This window comes from Pristis pectinata, chromosome 7 (genome assembly GCF_009764475.1).
Source record: "Pristis pectinata isolate sPriPec2 chromosome 7, sPriPec2.1.pri, whole genome shotgun sequence".
Classification (NCBI taxonomy): Eukaryota; Metazoa; Chordata; class Chondrichthyes; order Rhinopristiformes; family Pristidae; genus Pristis; species Pristis pectinata.
In genome coordinates, this window is record NC_067411.1 from 87,530,028 (window position 1) to 87,549,858 (window position 19,831).

At 40.4% G+C, this 19,831-nt stretch overlaps 1 protein-coding gene across 1 annotated transcript in view; it reads left to right on the plus strand.

The window, feature by feature from the left end:
- LOC127572926 (band 4.1-like protein 4A) overlaps positions 1–19,831 on the plus strand; it is a 48,894-nt gene that overhangs the window by 17,996 nt on the left and 11,067 nt on the right. Inside the window, exons 8-11 of the mRNA XM_052020654.1 lie at positions 7,099–7,148; positions 12,978–13,097; positions 13,935–13,982; positions 19,117–19,185. Of these exons, the coding sequence (XP_051876614.1) occupies positions 7,099–7,148; positions 12,978–13,097; positions 13,935–13,982; positions 19,117–19,185 (287 nt within the window). The remainder of the gene's footprint in view (positions 1–7,098; positions 7,149–12,977; positions 13,098–13,934; positions 13,983–19,116; positions 19,186–19,831) is intronic.

Here is a 19,831-nt window from a genome sequence, read left to right on the forward strand (position 1 = left end):
GAACCTCTTCACCACCAAATCTTAAAGATCTTCTTATTTTTTTGGTTGGAATGTGGCCTTTTTGACTTTTTGTTGGCTAAGAATGGTGACAAAACTGGGCTGAATAAGTTACTGTGGGCTGGAGTCAAGGGCAGAATCACAGTTGAGGAAGTCTTTGCATGGTCCCTCCAGTGGGTGTTGACTGCTTGTCTGTTCCTAATGAGTTAGACTTGAGGGATGTGGCTTTGGGTTTTGGGCCCTCAGATGCCTTTCACAGTGATGAAGAATCTGTATGTCATGGCTCCAGAAAGCTTTCTGTGGGAGTGGAGATCATTTAAAGAATAATGGAGACTGTTCAACCTATAGCAACTAGACTTCATAACCAAGGTCGCCCCAACCTCTGTAGTTGAGCTGCATATGTAGACAGCACTTGTGTTTGTGCATGCTTAGAGGTTGACGTCCAAGCCATCATTGAACCATTCACTGATGCATATGAGATAATGGGCCTTAATGTCCATATCCGCAAGACAGAGATCTTCTGCACAAAGCTGCCCTCCAACAAAATATGTTCATGGTAAGACCTTGGGAAATGAAGACCACCCCCCATATCTCAGGAACCACCTCTAAGAGAAGGCCGACATCGACAATGAAATTCAGCACTGCCTACAATATGCCAGCACAGCCTTTACTTGATTGGGAAAAAGTGTGTCTGAAGATGAACACTTTAATCCTGACACAAAGCTCATGGTTTACCAGGAAACAATGATGCTGCCCTCTTGAAACTTGGACTACCTTACGGTTCTGAAAGATACCTCAAAGGGTTCTAGGTGCTTCAAGAAGGTGGCATCCATCACTAAGGATCCTCACCATTTGGGACCATGCCCTCTTCTTGTTACTGCCATCAGGGAGGAGGTACAGGAGCCAGAAGACCCACATTCAATGATTTAGAAACAGCTTCTTCCCCTCTGCCATCAGATTTCTGAAAGGTCCATGAACGCTACCTTGTTATTCCTTTTTCTTTTGCACAATTTATTTGTTTTGTAATTTATAGTAATTTTTATGTCTTTGCACTGTACTACTGCCACAAAACAACAAATTTCATGTCATATAAATCAGTGATAATAAACCTGATTCTGATACCACTAACTCTATTTCTGCAAAATCCTCCAAATTCATTGGATGGATAAGTGAATCAATGTCAGTGTTCTCTCCTAGGCCAACATCTTTAGCATTAAGGCTCGAATTACACACAGTCAGCTCTGCTGGGCAGGGTCATGTGATTCACATGTCTGATTTCAGACTTCTGAACAGACATTCTATTCCAACCTCTGTCACAGAAGAGATTACCAACAAGTCAGAGGAAAAGATTCAAGGATATGCTTAAAGCCTCCTTGAAAATAGGCAGAACTTCATTGACTCCTGAGAATCCCGAGCACATGACTGCTCAAAGTGGACAAGGACCATTCAGGATGGTACTGAGAACCTTGAGTCTTGCATCAAGGGCACCCAGTGGCTCTGCACAAATAGCAGGAGTGGACTACCACACAAATTAGCAACCCACCCACCCTGTCAGGCACCTCCTTCCCCATTTATGAATGGTCAAATCAGTTATCCCAGAACCCTGAAAACTGGAGTGGAAGCAAGTTGTTCTCAATCCTGAAGGCCTGCTCACGAAGATGAAAGAATAACCTTGTGAAGGGGATTCAAAATGACATAAAACTTCATAGAAGCTTCTTGTAATGCTGAAGCATACCAAGGATAGAGCAAAGCTCAGCAAAGGTAGTCAGCTACCTCATATCCAATAGCTTTACCCGGACAGGTGTCTGCCCATTATTGTCAGTTCTCATATCCAGATAGACAATATCAGGCTGCATAAATTCAGATTTGTTCTGTTTCATCAATATATTGTGTTTCTGTAACATGAGTATTTTCTGCAAGAGTTCCTTTTCCTGGCGATGAGAATATCATCTTGTTGCAGAATCCCCTGCAGCATTTTACCGTTGGTGACGAGAGAGGTGGAACAACTAGTTAGGAAGAAGAGGGTAGCATACATAAGGTGTAAGCAGCAAGGATCAGACAGGGCTCATGAGAAATATAGAGTAGCAAGGAAGGAGCTTAAGAAAGGGCTGAGGAGAGCGAGAAGGGGACATGAAAAGGCTTTGGCAAGCAGGCTTTTTTCTCGTACATGTAGAGCAGAAGGATGGCTAGGGTAAAGGTAGGTCCGATTAAAGACAAAGGTGGGAGGATGTGCCTGGAAGCTGTGGAAGTGGGTGAGGTTCTCAATGAATACTTCTCTTCAGTATTCACCAAGGAGAGGGGTCTTGATGATGCTGAGAACAGTGTAGGTGAGGGTAATGTTCTGGAGTATGTAGATATTAAGAGAGAGGATGTAATGGAGTTGTTAGAAAATATTAGGACAGATAAATCCCCGGGGCCTGACGGAATATTCCCCAGGCTGCTTCGTGAGGTGAGGGAGGAGATTGCTGAACTGTTGGTTAGGATCTTTGAGTCCTCGTTGTCAACGGGGATGGTACCGGAGGATTGGAGGGTGGCGAATGTTGTCCCCTTATTCAAAAAAGGTAGTAGGAATAGTCCAGGGAATTAAAGACCGGTGAGCCTTACGTCTGTGGTGGGTAAGCTGTTGGAAAGAATTCTAAGAGATAGGATCTATAAGCACATGGAGAAATATGGACTGATTAGGGACAGCCAGCATGGTTTTGTGAAGGGAAGATCTTGCCTCACAAGCCTGATAGGGTTCTTTGAGGAGGTGACCAGGAATATTGATGAGGGTAGTGCAGTGGATGTGGTCTACATGGATTTTAGTAAGGCATTTGACAAGGTTCCGCATGGTAGGCTTCTTCAGAAGGTCAGAGGCCAAGGGATCTGGTGAAGCTTGGCCGTGTGGATTCAAAATTGGCTAGCCTGTAGAAAGCAGAGGGTTGTGGTGGAGGGAGTGCCTTCAGATTGGAGGGCTGTGACTAGTGGTGTCCCGCAGGGATCGGTTCTGGGACCTCTGCTTTTTGTGATATTTATTAACGACTTAGATGAGGGGGTGGAAGGGTGAGTTAGCAAGTTTGCAGATGATACAAAGATCAGTGGTGTTGTGGATAGTGTGGAGGGCAGTAGAAGCTTGCAGAGGGATATTGATAGGATGCAGAGCTGGGCTGACAAGTGGCAAATGGAGTTCAATCCAGAGAAGTGTGAGGTGGTACACTTTGGAAGGACAAACTCCAAGGCGGAGTACAAGGTAAATGGCAGGATTCTGGTCAGTGTAGAGGAGCAGAGGGATCCGGGGGTTCATATCCACAGATCACTGAAAGTTGCCTCGCAGGTGGATAGGGTAGTTAAGAAAGCTTATGGGATGTTAGCTTTCATAAATTGGGGGATTGAGTTTAAGAGCCACGAAGTGATGATGCAGCTTTACAAAACTGTGGTTAGGCCACACTTGGAGTACTGTGTCCAGTTCTGGTCGCCTCATTATAGGAAGGATGTGGAGGCATTGGAAAGGGTGCAGGATGCTGCCTGGATTGGAGAGTATGGATTATGAGGAGAGATTAAAGGAGCTAGGGCTGTTCTCATTGGAGAGAAGGAGGATGAGGGAAGACATAGAGGTATACAAGATACTGAGAGGAATAGATAGAGTAGACAGCCAGCGCCTCTTTCCCAGGGCGCCAATGCTCAAAACAAGAGGACATAGCTTTAAGGTATTGGGTGGGAAGTTCAAGGGTGATGTCAGAGGGAAGTTTTTCACCCAGAGAGTGGTTGGTGCATGGGGTGGTAGTGGAGGCTGATACATTGGACAAGTTCAAGAGATTGTTAGATAAGCATATGGAGGAACTTAAGTTAGAGGGATATGTGGGAGGAAGGGGTTTGAAGGGCGGCACAACATGGTGGGCCGAAGGGCCTGTATTGTGCCGTATTGTTCTATGGTTCTATTACAGACTGAAGGGTTTTCTTGGCTGAATCAACTTGCTGTAGGCGTACAACTCCTCGCACTCCTTAATCGACAGGTAGATCTGATTCCATAATTACGCATTCAATTCACATAGGCATAGGATGGGTGTAGCTTGCCGAAGTATCAGGAACCATGAATAGCTCTTACAAGGTGGACAGCAGATACTGCTCATCATCAACAATTCTGTTTAGAATAACATGTATTCCCCAGATAATTGGATGGTTTTATCATCACCAGTAGGGTTATCATCCCCCATTGCACCCTCACCAGCACAGCATTCATTTCCAAATTGCTCTCCCCTTCCACTTTCAGCTTAAGACCTCCGGGAACAAGCCAACAATAAGTGGGCTTGCCTCCTGGAGAAATGCATTAGATGAATTGGTGAAGAAATACTCATATTGCACCAAAGGTTCTACGGGCTTTCACATGTCATGCAGGTGCTATGACACCCAGATGAAATGCAATGCCTAAGGCCAATCTTTCCCAAAGAATATCACTGCCAATTTTCTTGCCAAGACCTCTTACCAGATAATTTCCCAAGGATATTCCAGATTACAATACAGTTGAGCTAAATAACTGCTCATATGTGTTATGGTGCACTAGCGAGTGATCCACCTCTATTAATGATATTTACTAGATAACCATTTATTGTGACTGTGACATCATTATCACAAACTGCTGAGGTTTCTAAATATGCTATTAATTCTTGGGACTGCCCAGTGTATTGCAGTAACCCAATCTGTGCAGTATCAATCCATACTCGCTTTCTACAGTGTTCCATATCATGTCCTTAAACATCATTACCATGCAGTGGCCATTATACATGCACCCTCGAACATTAAGTCCTCTGTATCAAATTGCTTTTCTGAATTCTCTCATCAGCCAATCTACAGACATAAGGAATCCCTTATTAACCTATCAACCAGATGGCTTCATCAACAGCTTATCCCCACAGTAAATTTAGCATCACCCCATCAGAGATATTCCCTTTTCTCCTTACCATCCCTCCCACGTTCTACCTACAACTTAAAACTAACTTGTTTTCTCTCTTTTCCAGTACTGACGATAGGCCTTCCACCTGAAAGGTGTACTCTCTATCTCCTTCCACAGCCTCAAGCCACCACTTGGTAGACATCCCACACCTTATCTCCAGTGAGGAAAAACCATGCAGATTGAAAAAGAGGCTTTGGCCATGAGTTTACTCAATTTAACAAGTTACTGGTTGGCAGGCATTTCAGTCATGGACCAAACATAGTTGGTGACACTGTTTAGACCAATGTCGACTATTCCACCAATGGCAGTTGTGTAGTTACAAAAGTGAGATATCTGTTTGTCGCATCTTAAATACTCTAATCAGTACTGCACATTGAAGTAGAATACTACAGCAGATGCATGCCATGGCCTTTATTTTGGAACAGGGCACTTTTAAAATGCAAGTTGTTGATGATGATTTTACAATGACAACTGAAGAGACTGCTGGAGCCACCTGTAAAGGACTGTCCTTTGTTGAACATACTTTGTTAAGGTGGATTGATGTCAGAGATGGGAGTGAGTGAGGAGATCAAAAGGCAGCATAAACTGTCATTGAGAGTCAAGGTTGTGTGAAATGAGGCCCCAGGAATGGTGATTCCAAAGGCACTACAAGTGCATATACTGAAGAGATGTCCATGCTCAGCATTTGGATTCGTGCATATGAAGGTCTACAGGCCTAGATTTGATCAGGACATTGATCAACATGCTGAGCTGGACCACTTGATCAAGCAAACACTTGTACCCAGATCAGGTGCAAATTTAGAGTTTGGCTCATTCCTTCGAGAGGGTGAATGTTGACTTTTTGATCAGGAATGGATCATTTCCTTCTGCTGGTTATTGCCACTCAAAATGTTTGGAAGCATTGTTATTTAATCTGTGCACCTGTACAGAATTGACCATAGAGGCTCCGAAGTCAGCTTTTGCAACCCATGGTTCCACTGAGGAACTGGTTTCTGAAAATGGCCCACAGTTCAAACCAGCATAGTCTGTCACATTCCTCCATTGTAATGGAATCTGACACAGTTTAGTATATCCGTATCATCCAGTTTCTATTGGGTATTATCTATGTGATAAAGAAAGAAATGAAGGGGTTCAAGCCATCCATGAGATGGCTTGAACCCCTTCATTTGCTGTGCATAGAACCAAGCCCCCTGCCCAAATCCATCTTCTGGCTAGTGCTGACAGGTTGACATTTGTGGGCAAAGCCAAGCTTGGTACAGCCAATTTGGAAGGACAGTTGGAAGGAAAGAAGGGGAACCAGGATTGCACAAGTTGCAAGATCAAGAGAGCTGGTTCCAAGTGAAATGCTGTGAAAGTGCTCCAATCATTGATTGTGGAGGATTGTTGAGAAGGTGCTGTGGAAAAGGCTGTGGAATTAATGGGAGTCAGGGACTTTATAGTGAGGATTGGTGATAGATGTCAAAAGATTCATGTAGATCAATTGGTACATACATGCATGCAAAACAAGTTACAGGATTGTTCCACAATGTAGCCATTGCTGGGCTACATATTGGGGAGGAGGCACTGGAGAACGAGAGCTGAGTGGATGATACCCAACCTACAGGAGGAAGTGATCCAGCTGAAAAGAAGTGTCTGGAGTGGATAGAATGGGGACGATAAATACATCGCTGTGGGAGAGGAAATAACAGAGATTAAGAAGACCAGTAGTTCCCTTGAATTTGGTTGTTAAGTTGATAACTGTGTACACATATATAAATGGTTAAACTAATATGTAAATGTATCTGTAATAATTGATGGGATTACTTCCTTTTTAAAGGGGAAACAGTGTAGTGCATATAGTATAAAGGTATCTTTAAGAACTAAATGTACCACTTGGTGTGACCTTGATGCATTGCCATTTCAGCCACTGCTTGGATGGGAGTGTACTACCTTCAATAAAGTATGGTCTTCTGATAGCTCTATCTCAGTTATTTGCCTACACAAGCAGAAGTCTACAGTGTAAGACCCATAAACACCCTAAAAGAAGGACCTACATTTCTCTATGTAGAACCTCTTATTCTAAGATGAATGTGTGCAGCTCCCTTGATTATAAATTTTTGTATGCTGCACATGTTTGATGTAAAAAAGAAAAAGCAGGTGTAATTTCATTTTAACTTGTTCAATCCAAACAGGAAAAGCAAAACAATGGCGAAGATATAGATCCAAAGCAACATAGAAGAAGGTATGTTTTTCATAAAAAAAATTGAAATATACATAATTGCTAGAAAATAATACAAAAAGGTGATTTAGTGATTTTTTAAAATTTATTAGCTTATTTTTCTCTAACACATACAAATTTTAAAAAATATACATTAAGACCCTTGGTGGTCTGAGTCATTTACCTCAATGATACCAGGACCCTAACTGTAATTTCTCCTCTTAAAATAACATAAACTGGGATTCTTCTTAGAAGTTAGAAGTTTAAGGGATGGTTTGATCATTTTTCATTATGAGATATTCTTTTCAAATGGACACTAAAACTGTGTCATGCCATTTCTGAACAAAAAACAGAAAATGCTGGAGCACTCAGCAGGTCAGGCAGTTATCAGAGGGAAGAGAAACATTTACTGTCAAGGACTAATCATCAGAACAGGAAAATTGAGAAGACAAGGGGGTTTTAAGTTGCAGAGAATGGGAGGACTGGAGAGGACAGAGGGATATTATAGTGATAGGGTGCTGACCAAAGTTGTCAAGGTAACAGTTACTTTAAAAATTGGCAGTCGGAGATGGAAAAGAAAAAGATGAACGATTTTAAATGAAATTGAAAAAGAAAGTACAGCCACATAATGGAGAGGGAGGGAGGGAGAAAAAAATAAAAAAGCAAGGTTTACTTGATATTGTTAAATTCATTATTCAGACCAGATGACTGTAACATACTCAGACAAAAGGTGAAGTGCTTTTCCTCGAGTTTACATTGGGCATCATTGGAGCAATATAGGAGGTAAAACACAGAGAGACTCAGAGTAGGAGTGGGATGGAAACTAAAAGTGATAGGAGACTTGAAACTCAGTGTCATCCTTGCAGATTCAATGGAGTTGTTCTGCAAAGTAGTCACCCAATCTGCGATCCACTTTTCAAATGTAGAGGCATTCTGAGTAACAAATCCAGTACACTAAGTTGGAAGAAATGCAAGTGAATTACTTTTTCACCTTGAAGGACTGGGTTCCCAAATGGCAGGAAGGGGAGAGGTAAAAGGGCAGGTGTTGTATCCCCTGCAGTTGTACGGGGAAGTGTTATAAAGGGAATGGTTGTTGGAAGAGTAGATGAAGGAAATGGACACTTCAGAATGCTGAAAGGGGACAGGAGGGGATGATGTGCCTGGTGGTGGAAATTATGGAGGATGATCCATTGTAAGTGGAGGCTGACGAATGGAGGTTTTAGAACAAGGAGAACCCATGCCTTGGCCATGAGGATAGGAAATGAGAGCGCAGAAGTGTAGGAAATAGAGGAGACGTGGTTTGAGATAGTGTATGGGAAATGTTCCCTAAAACTGGCAAAAATCATGAAAATATATACAGTTATTAGAATTTATAAGGACAGAATAATTATGTATTAGCATAATCCCAGCTGCTTCCAATTATTTTCGGTGCCAAATGAAATCAAAGCTTTCAAACTTTTTCCAAACAATAAAGTATTTCAGCTGCTGAATGAGCTGTTAATCTGTTGCCTGTAGTGTATTTTTAAGAATATAAAGTTTTATTTCCTGATCAGGAATTCTCAGTGAGAAGCAACACTGGCAGGAAACCCTCCAGTATCACATCATGCTGAAATGATTATAACTCCACATTCCCACCTTCCTCTGGTAACCTTTCGCCCCTGATTATTAGGAACCTATCTCCCTCTACCTTAAAAGCATTCAAAGGCCTTGCCTCCACCACGCATTTCCAGAGACTCGCGACTTACTACAGAATAATTTCACCTCATTTCTGTTTAAATGGATGACCACTTAATTTTAAACAGTGACCCCTAGTTCTAAATTCTCTTGCAGGAAGATGCATCCTCTCCACAACCTGTCAAAACACCTCAGGATTTTTATAGGTTTCAATTAGGTTGTCTTTCATTCTTCTGAACTCCAGCGAATACAGATCTAGTCTGCCCAGGGGGCGTTCCTCTTCAGACAACCAGCCCATTCTAGGTATAAATCCAATCAACCTTCTGTGATCTGCTTAAAATGCATTTATATCCTTTTCAACAGATTTATACACCAGCTATTTCTTGAAATCCCTCTCTGCCTCTCATACCACCTTTATCAAAGACAGCAATCACAAAGCTTAACATAGCACTACTGCAAAGGCTTTAAGCCCCAACAACATCACTATGTACTTCAGAACTGATGATACAAAACCAGGTAGGATTGTGAGTAGGGAGGAGCATGTAAAAAGCTTCAGGCGGTACAGATAAGCTGTGTGAATGGGCAAGTGAATGGGAAATCTGAAAAAAATGCAGAAAATGATGGGAACACTCAGCAGGTTGGTCAGCATCTGTGCAAAGAGAAACAGAGTTTACATTTCAGGTAGAAGATCTTTCATCAGAACTGGAAAGAGAGGAAACAAGATAACAACATCTTGCTTTCTCTCTTTCCTAGTTGTGATTAAGGGTCTTAGATTAAGAAATTAACTCTGCCTCTCCACCAAGGTGTTGCATGACCTGCTGAGTGTTTCCAGTATTTCCGTTTTTATAACATTATTTGAAAACTTGCTAAGTTAATCATTTTGGTGCATATAGCAGAAAAGCAAAACTTTTGTTTTAAAGGATGAGAGATTGGGTAATGTTGATGTTCAAGGGAGCATGGGTGTCCTTTTATAGAAGTTAGTGAAAGCTAACATACAGGTGAAGCAAGTAATTAGGAAACTAAGTGGTATTTTGGCCTTATTACAAGAGGATTTGAGTACAGAAGATGTTTTACTGCAATTATAAAAGGTCTTGGTGAGATTGCACCTGGTGAATTGTGTACAGTTTTGGTCTCCTTACCTCAAAGAATATACTTACCATAGAAAGAGTGCAGCAAAGATTCACTAGACTTGTTCCAGGGATGGCAGATTTGAAGTATGAGGAGAGATTGAGTTTATTATCCTCCAGAGTTTAGAAAAATGAGAGATGATCCAATTGAAACTTAGAAGATTCTTACAGGGCTTAACAGGCGGGATGCAGGGAGATTACTTCCTTTGGTTTAGGAGTCTAGAACTTGGGGTTACAGTCCCTCAATAAATGGTAGGCTGTTTAAGACTAAGATGAGGAGAAATATTTTCATGCAGGGGGTGGTGGATCTTTAGAATTTTCTACCCTGGAGGGCTGTGGAAGCTCAATAGTTGTGTTGTTTCACAACGAAGATAAATAGATTTCTGATTATTAAGGGAGTCAAGGGATATGGGGATCGTCCAGGAAAATGGCAATAAGGTAGAAAATCTGCCACGAATTTGTTCAATAGCAGTGCAAGCTGGAAAGACCAAGCAGCTTATTCCTGCAGCTATTTCTCATTGTTCTTCTTAACTAGCTGCCTCTCTGACAGTGCTGTTCTGGTCCAGATGTAACTTAAATCAACCCATGAAAAAAGACCAAGAAGTTGACTGAAAAAAGCATTTGAATGGAGACAAAGGCTGCCTTATTGCAATTGTATGGGGCCATGACAATATTGAACCTGAGATACTGCATACAGTTTTGGTCTCCTTACCTGAGAAAATGAGTACTTGCCATAGAGGGAATACAGTGAAACTTCACTAGCCTGGTTTCAAGGAAAGCAAGCTTGCTATATGAGGAGTGATTGAGTAAGCTGGACTGCATCCTCTCGAGTTCAGAAGAAAGAGAGGCATCATTGAAACTTACAAAATTCTTAAGTGGCTTGACAGGCTAGATGTAGGGAGGATGTTTTCCCTGACTGAAGAGTCTAGAACCATGGGTCACAGTCTCAGAATAGGGGGTGCTTCCATATGAATAACATGCTTACTGATGCTTAGTTTGGGTCCCTTGATAACAAGCAATCATTTCACTGAGTATGCATCAAAAAGACCAAGTAAAATTGAAATAAATGGGAATCAGAGAGGGGTGGTGGAGAAATGCTTTGTATTAAGAAAGATAGTTATAGTTGACAGAAGCCTATCGTCTTAGCCCCAGGATTTCCACAGGGCAATGTTGTAGACCGTGCCATCTCTGCCGGCTTCTGCTTCATGAATTAACCTCCTTTCAGTCATAAGTTGAAAATTGTGGAAGATTACTGATCAGTGTGCATTCCATTCACAGCTCTTTATAAAATGAATGGTCTGTGCCCCCATAATGCAGGAACTCAACCACATTCAGGCTTTATTCAATATTCAAAGCTATCAGGATTTCTCAGTAGTTCTGAATTTCTATGATATGCAGAAGCATCGAAAATTTTTAACCTTGAATAAATAATTGAAATCAAATGAAACAAAATCAGCTTGACACTTCATAATACTTTGAAGAAATCGAAAAATTAAAATAGACACAAATAATAAAAAATAGAAACTTATTTTATTCTTTCATCCCCTTAGCACTAAAATCCCCATTCAAAATGAATGATCTTTGTAAATCTTTCAGAGTGCAGCGGCAGAGCACAGCCAGGAAATGATTGACAGAGCTTAACCAGTGAGTTTGGTACTTGGGTGTTAACATGGAAGTCCTGAAATGCTGATACTTAAACTGACAAATGCTAACAATTCCACAGCTGGATAATTGATCAGTCCAGGCATAATAATTGTGATCAGTGATGAAGAAACACCCTAACTGTTTAGGGTACTTATAAGTGGCCGCATTCTTTTTACAGACATTTGAATAATAATTTACAATTCCTTTCCTGGTACTCGTGACCTGTAATATGTGCGAGCAGAACAAGCAATAGAGTGGCTGTTCAACCAGTTATTCTGATGAATCCTCACTGAGATTTATAAAATCTAAGCTAGGAAATATGAATCAGTAATTAATTCATTGTAATATCATGTACAGGAGGTACTTTTATTCTGCCATCTGCAACAGAGGTGGCATAATAAAATTGGAGAGTAATTTCCAGATGTCCGTGATTGACTGCAAATGTTTGGATTCCAGATGTTTCTGAATGATTTACTCAATATTGATGAATGCTCATAGCCTTAGCAATATTTTCAATACAGAAGCTAAGCCATATTGTTGCAACGTGGATCTTCATTGATCATCCAATTAATTACTGCAAGGTAACACATTTTCTGCTATAGGTCCCGATCCCGTGGAAACACCAGTGGCAGTGGTAGTGAGTCTGAAAACTCAAGTAGAGAACGTAAAAACGGAACAGGTATATATATTGGGGAATTTTACAGGTCCATGCTATTGCTTGGCAGTCACTCCCACGAGAAACCAGTTTGGAAATTTGTCAATGGAGAAAAGAACTAGTGGAAAGAGGAATGAAGGTGGCAAAAGTATGTCATTGGGTCTGCAACCAGAATGCATAGAAATTCATCCCTGCTCTATAGCACCAAGTGTGATGTATAGCAGTGAGAGCACATTGCACTCTTTGGGAAGAAAGGTGCACCCTTGGATGTAGGAGAGTGTCCAAACTTCACTCTAAGAAGCGCTGACTCATTTTTGACTTCCCCCCCTCACCCTGTATTCCAGTAGAAATAATTTTTCTCTATCTGTCCCACTGTGATTATAATATTTGAACTGTCAGTAAAATCTTCCCTTAACCTTCTAAATACTAGGGGGGGAATATCTAGTTTTGTAATCTGTTCTTGCATTTTAATCTTTGAAGCCCGAGGGATTATGCCAGTAAATTTATACTGCACTCTCTCAAGGCACTATTTCCTTCCTAAGGGCTGGTGCATGGAACTGACTGCACTATTTGAGACGTTGTCTTCCATCTCCTGGCCTTATTATTGTGTATCATTACAAGGTATCCAGCAGGTGGCCACATTGCATTGCTTGAACACAAAATGACAATTTTTGTGTCAGATAATGATTGTGTTTTTGATTGTTGCTAGCTTCACATATTCTGACACTTTTCATTTTTGTTTTTACTGTTCAGGTCACGTCAAGAGAATGAGATGGTGGACTCAGCTCCTCAATGGGAACAAGTGCTGAGACGGCAAAAAGAAAGATCATTAGCTGACCCCAACAACAGACGTTCAAAGCACAGATCACGATCGTACGTGTTCAACTGCCTGTAAATTTAAAAGTTAATCTGAAGAACTCGTAGTAATAAATGATTTATGGTGTATTAAGTATTGATGCACCAAAAGTCAGCTTAAGTGTCTTGAAGCCATATGCAAAATGATGCTAATTTTATTCTATTCAGTATGCTTTTTCATTTCTCTTCAGTAAAACAGATCCTTTTGCATCAAGATGAACATTCTCTAATTCCTGCTTTGGTCGTCATCCTTTTGTTTTTCTGCATGATTGCTGATTCAATTCAAATGATGCCCACTTGTACCTGAATGAAATTTCCAAAATTTATCATTTAGGATTATTATGGACAGCAGGGAGATTAGGTGCCTATGGTCTTAGCTAGAAATGAAGTGGTTGAGTGCAGTACAATTTACATCTCCTTATGTAGTGTTCCCCTTTTAGGCATCTACACTCTTCCTCATTATCATTGAGTGCATTAATATTTGTAACACAGCAGCAGTTAGTATAAAATATTGCAAATACTGAGTGAGTATCAGTATTAGAAAGGCCACTGTGATCATATATTAAGTCAGGGAGAGAGAGACTGCACCCAGAGGTGTAACAATAATCCACAAAGTCAGAAGTATTAAATAGGTTACTGGAAATTAAAGCTTTTTTTTAAATAGCAATCTACAAACATGCGTGATTTTTTTTAAAATGGAAATTTAAATTGTTTTACTTTAACATAGCTCATGTAGAAACATAAAAACTCTTGTTTATTGAATGTAATTTAACCTCCTTTGAGGGATTTCAGAGCTGTTCACTTTTGGGGCTTACTTGGTCAATTTTATCTAACTATTATTGATTATTTTTGCAGGAGGAGCCCAGACGTACAAGCAAAGGAAGAATTGTGGAAACACATTCAGTGAGTCTGAAGTTGCTGACTATAGATGAAATTTTTTTTTTTATAAGTTTCTTTTATAAAGGTAATTCATTGCCAATATAAAACCTTTCCAAGAGTCTTCCGCACCCCTTTCGTCTGACACTCAAGATACACGATGAGCATCAAATGAAAATCAAAAATTGTAGATGTTAGAAATCTGACATAAAAATGAAATATGCTGGAAACACCTAGCAGGTCAGGCAGCATCTGTTCAAAGAGAAACAGATTTAATGTTCTTGTCTAAGACCCTTCGTCAGAACTCTATTGGCACTTGCCTGACTTGTACAAAAAAAAGGTAATATCTTCATGTCCTCATATACTTTACCATAGTTAGCACTGGAATATAGGCTGCACTTGTGAGTGTTTTTCAATACAAGCTGAAGAAAGGTCATAAATTCTGTTCTTAGTTTCTCTTCCACTATAACTGCCCATGTAAATTATTCTGCCTCATTTGGACTTCTTGCTATGCAACTCCTGGCAGAGTGCTGTCTTCTTCTTAGGATGTCCTTTGAGGTCGAGGTGACTTGTTTCTACTCCCATTTTGTGGGTTCTCAGGTAATTGTTGAACACAATGTGGGAACTGCACATTGTTCCACAGATGATGCAGGACCTGCCTGATAGGTTGGGTAGGTGGACAGTTTGTGAAGTGGTGTACTCCTGCTACTGCTTAGCTGGGCTTCTGTGTGTTCTTATTGAATGAACTTGAGGTTCTCAATATCATCCAAAATGCTTCTTCTCGACTTTGAGTGTTCATGGCCAGGGATTCCCAAGGGTTAGTTAGGATGTTGCGATTTTGCGAGGAGGCATTTAGCACAATCTGGATCTCTGTCCACCTGGTAATCTCATCTCATGATGGAGCTTGGAATTGTCCACTTCAGGAGTCTACTGCTAAGCATGTGCTCAACACAGCCTGCCCAATGGAGCCAGCTGAGTGTAAATAGACCTTCGGTGCTAGAGGTGTTGGTCTAAATGTTGGGGAGGCACAGCAGCAAAGCTCGTAAAGTTACTGCCTCACAGAACCAATGACCTCTGCTGCTATCTGTAGAGTTTACATGTTTTCCCCATCGCCATGATGGTTTCCTCTGGGTACTCTAGATTCCTCCCACATCCTAAAGCTAAGCAGATTGGGGTAGTTAATTGCCCCTAGTGTATGGGTAAATTGGAGAATCTTGGGTAGCTGATGGGAAAACCAGGAAAATATATTACAGGGAAAACTAGTAGAGGATTGGGATTGATATGTGAGCTAGCATAAACTCAGTGGGATAAATGGCCCTCTTCTATGTCCTAAGGAAATATAGAAATATAAGAAGAGAGTTTGCTTATGGTTCCAGTGCATTTGGATGATTTTCTGGAGACAGCGTTGGTGGTAACTTTCAAGTGCCTTGAGGTATCTGTGTAGATATTCCAGGTCTCAGATGCTGCCCAGTAAACAATGAGTTTTTTTTGCCAGAACTGAGATATTATCTTCAAACATCTTTTTCCTTAATCGAACAAAGGCTATCCTGGCGCATTGAAGGCACTGGTGAATTTCATCATCAATGTATGCTTTTGGTAAGAGGTGACTCCCAAGAAATGGGAAGCAATCCACTTCTTCCAGGGTCTCACCATGAATCTTTATTGTTGGAGGGAAGTGTTGTGCAGCAGGGGCAGTGGTAAAGGACCTTTGTCTTGTGATGTTGAGTGTTAGGCCTGTCCTTCCATATGCTTCAATAAATGAATCAACAATGGCTAGGAACCCAGCCTCTGAGCATGTGCAAATGCACGTAGCGTCTGCATATTGCAGCTCAACCACTGAAGTTTGGGTGACCTTGGTTCTGGAGTGTAGACAGCACAGGTTGAACAGTTTTTCATTAATTCTGAAGACTAACTCCAATCCCGTGGGAAGTTTGTTGGAAGTAAGGTGTAAAATTGCAGCAAGACAGATTGAGAAAACTGTTGGGGCATTGGTACATCCTTGAATGGCACTGATCTTCACCGAAATTGGTGCTGTTATAGACCCATCGGTTAGGATTATGGCTTGCATGCTGTCACGAAGCAAAAGTAAAATGGTGAAGAATTTCTGTGGACAGCTGAACTTGAGGAGATTGTTCCACAGTCCATCCTGGTTGGTGGAATCAAAGTCTTTAGTGAGCACGTAAAATGTCATTTATAGTGGTTGGTGCTCCTCTTTGCACTTTTCTTAGAGTTGTTGTGTCGTGAAGATCACATCCGTTGTGCCTCTAGATGGACGGAATCCACACTGTGCTTCAAGGAGCAGCTCTGGCAATGGGAGGAGATGGTTGAGGAAAACCCTGGCAATGACTTTCTCTGTGGGAAACAGTGGGGAGACCACTCTGAAGTAATGACAGTTGGACTTGTCTCCCTTGTTGAATATGATCACAATCACACATTTCTGAAGTCTCTTGCTATATTTTCCTCTTCCCAGATGCGGACATTAAGATTCGGGGTTCGGGGCAAGATAGTGAAATAGCCACATGACAAGTTTACATCAACAATTTCCAATGGAATAGTGGATTGAAGGATTAATCATAAAATATTAAAATAAGAACAGGCTAACTGATGTCTGTGCACATGAGCACACAGAGCTTCTACTTTCTAATCCTGTTTTAACTGAGGGCTACCCATGGTCTTTTATCTCTGCAAAAATTACTGAATGGAAGGATGTAGTGGACACTCCATCTGCAGAGTGCATTGTTAAAATGTAATTAACTTTATAGCATAATACCCTTAAAGATATGCATATCACTTCACACTTTAGTTCAGAGGAGAACTGAACAGTCCATGGTCTAATTATGAAAACTGCTGTGAACAAAATTTTAATTTTTGGAGGAAAGCTGAATCAGATCATTGCATGCAAATCAAGTGATAACATTGTTAAAACCAATCAAACTTAATATTTCCCAGAAGGTGAATTCTAAAATTAGGGCCAACCAATTAATATTAATATTTGGAAACTGTATATTCATTGTGAAACACAAAGGCACCTTGTGTGATTGTGGTTATTTCTCAGTATAATACAGCAATTTTTTTCAATCGCTTACAGGACACATAGCTAGCTTGAGGGAATTCTATTATAAAGATGGTGGCAAGGATACAGTGATCTAGATCAACAACAAATCGAATCACTTTTGTTATATTCTTTGTAAGAATGCAAGTTCTAAAAGCAGGAACAATCTAATCAGCGTCTCCTGCCTGTTCCATCATTCAATAAAATCATGCATCAACCCGTTATCCCTTGATCCCCTTAGTACCTAAAAAATCAGGGAGTCAATCTCTGTCTTGAATATACACATCAACTGAGTCTCTACAGACCTCTTCACTGGGGAAAGTCCAAAGATTCATCACCCTCTGGATGAAGAGGTTTTTTCTCATCTGCTCCCTTACTTTGAGACTGTGGTACCTGGTTCTGCACACCCCAGCCAGGGGAAGCATCAACACTTCATCTACCTTTCAAGCCCCTAAGGAATTTTGTACTTTTCAATGAGATCACCCCTCATTCTTTTAAAGAAAATACAGTCTTAGTCTGCTAAATCTCTACTCATAAAATAAACATGGCATCCTTGGAATCAATCTAATGAACCTTTACTGCGTTCCCTGAATATTCTTCATTGGGTATATCCTTCTTTAGGAAAGGAGTTCAGACCTGTACACAGTATTCCAGAAGCTGTCTCACCAGGATTGGAGCGGGATACCTCTACATTTTTTTCTCTTTTCCAAGAAAATGGGAAGCATTGAAGAAATGCTGGAAATATGCAACAGACCAGGAAGTATTTGTGGAGAGAGAAATTAAGTTAACATTTTAGGCCAATGACTTTTCGTCATAATTGAAAAAGTTAGAAATCAAAGATGTTTTAACTTGTAGAGATTGGGAAGAGGTGTAGAGAATGAAGGGAATGTTTTAGATGAAAGGGAGGCCAAGAGAGATTAACTGACCCATATAATGATGCTTGTCAAGAGAGAGTGGTAATGGCTCTTTAATCACAATTGATCTGCCTGAAGATGCAAATAGAAGGGGATGAATGAGAACAGGCAAGAAAAAAAATTGTTGGTGTATTGTTTACAGATCTGCTCTTCTCATCTAAGAAGGATGCACTTGCAATAGAGGGAGCGTAATAAAGGACACCAGATCTGGAATATTGTGTACATGTTGGAAGAATACACTAGTGATTGAGGGTGCGCAGTGAAGGTCTACGTGACAGATTCCTGGAATAGAACATAGTGTGCCGACATTTTATCCTGCTCTAAGATCTATCTAACCCTTCCCTCCCACATAGCCCTCCATTTCTCTATCATTCATGTAGCTATCTAAGAGTCTCTTAAATGTCCCCAATGTATCTGCCCCCACAACCTGTGCCGGCAATGCGTTCCACACACCCACAACTCTCTGTGTAAAATAACTTACCTCTGACAGGAGAGGCTGGAAATTAGAATAGAAATTATTGAGTTTATGGCTCTAATGGCTGCAGGAAAAAACCCTGCTTCTACCCAACCACTGTCTGCTCCCTGTCAGTTTTAGAGACGCGTCTGTGGAGTCTCTGTGCTTTCTACATAAGTACTGCTATTTGTGCAATTATAACTGCTTGTGTGTGCTGTGCATACCTGCAGGAAGCAGGTATTTTTGCTATAAAAACAGAAATGCTGTAAATACTCAACAGGTCAGGCAGCATCTGTAGAAAGAGAAACAGAGTTAACATTTCAGGCTGAAGACCTTTCAGAATTCCAGAATTTGCAGGGTTTTTTTGACATTCAGGTATCTTTTGTTATACTGAGCCCCATTCAAATGGCTTCAGATGAGACTAGGGAAAAGGTGCAGTATCTGAAGTCCAGATGAAGGGTCATGACCTGAAAAATTGATTGTCCATTTCTCTCCACTGCCTGACCCACTGAGTTCCTCTAGCAGTTTGGTTTTTTTTTGCTCCAGATTCCAGCATCTGCATTCTTTCATGTCAGCATCTAAAATCTATAGAAGTTATGTAGGGATGTAACGGAAAAAGATATGGAAAAGGTAGAACATAGTGACAAATTTTTTTTCTATACAATTCCTGGATGTTGAAGTGAAATTTCATTTGCATTGCTATTGTAATACCTCACATTTCCTTTGAATTCCATTTTTTAGGCGGGAACTGGTAGATCCAATTGGTTTAACAGAAGAAGAGCTGAAAGAGATACCATACACCAAAGTAGAGTGAGTTTGTTCAGCTAATATAACCTGATGTACTTGCTTTTCATTTTCTGTACTTTATTATATGTCATGGATCATTACAAAAGGACATAATTATATTGTCCAAGCAATTTTTTTTTAAAGTAAAACACCAAGAGCAGGAGAAGATGATTTTACAATGTGTTTAATATACGATTCTAACATATTGTATCATTGAAGGGATTTTTTAAAATTAGATCTTAAGGTCTTTTCTCATTAATAATTGACATTTGATGTTTCTGATAATGCTTTTTAAAAAAACACATCTGGAATTGGGTATTAGGTAAATTATAAAGAAAGATCAAAAAGGATGGTGTTTGGAAAATCCAGATGCAAAATGAAGTGTGCTGGTTGCTATAGAAGTATGCAAAACTACGCAAATCATTCAATTATTGAAAGCAAACACTCATTCCACCTACTTAGATTGCATAGATATTAAAATTAACATAAATTACTTGTTCCCAAGATGTCCAAATTATGGAAATTCTGTCCTCATTTAGTGGCTGCATTTGTCTATATGGAGTTAATTAAAACTACATTTTCAGCCCACAAGCTTCATAAAACTTTTGAACTGTTCTTTGCACTGGGCTACATCAGAAGGTATGATCCAAGTCATTGAATGTGTTTGTGG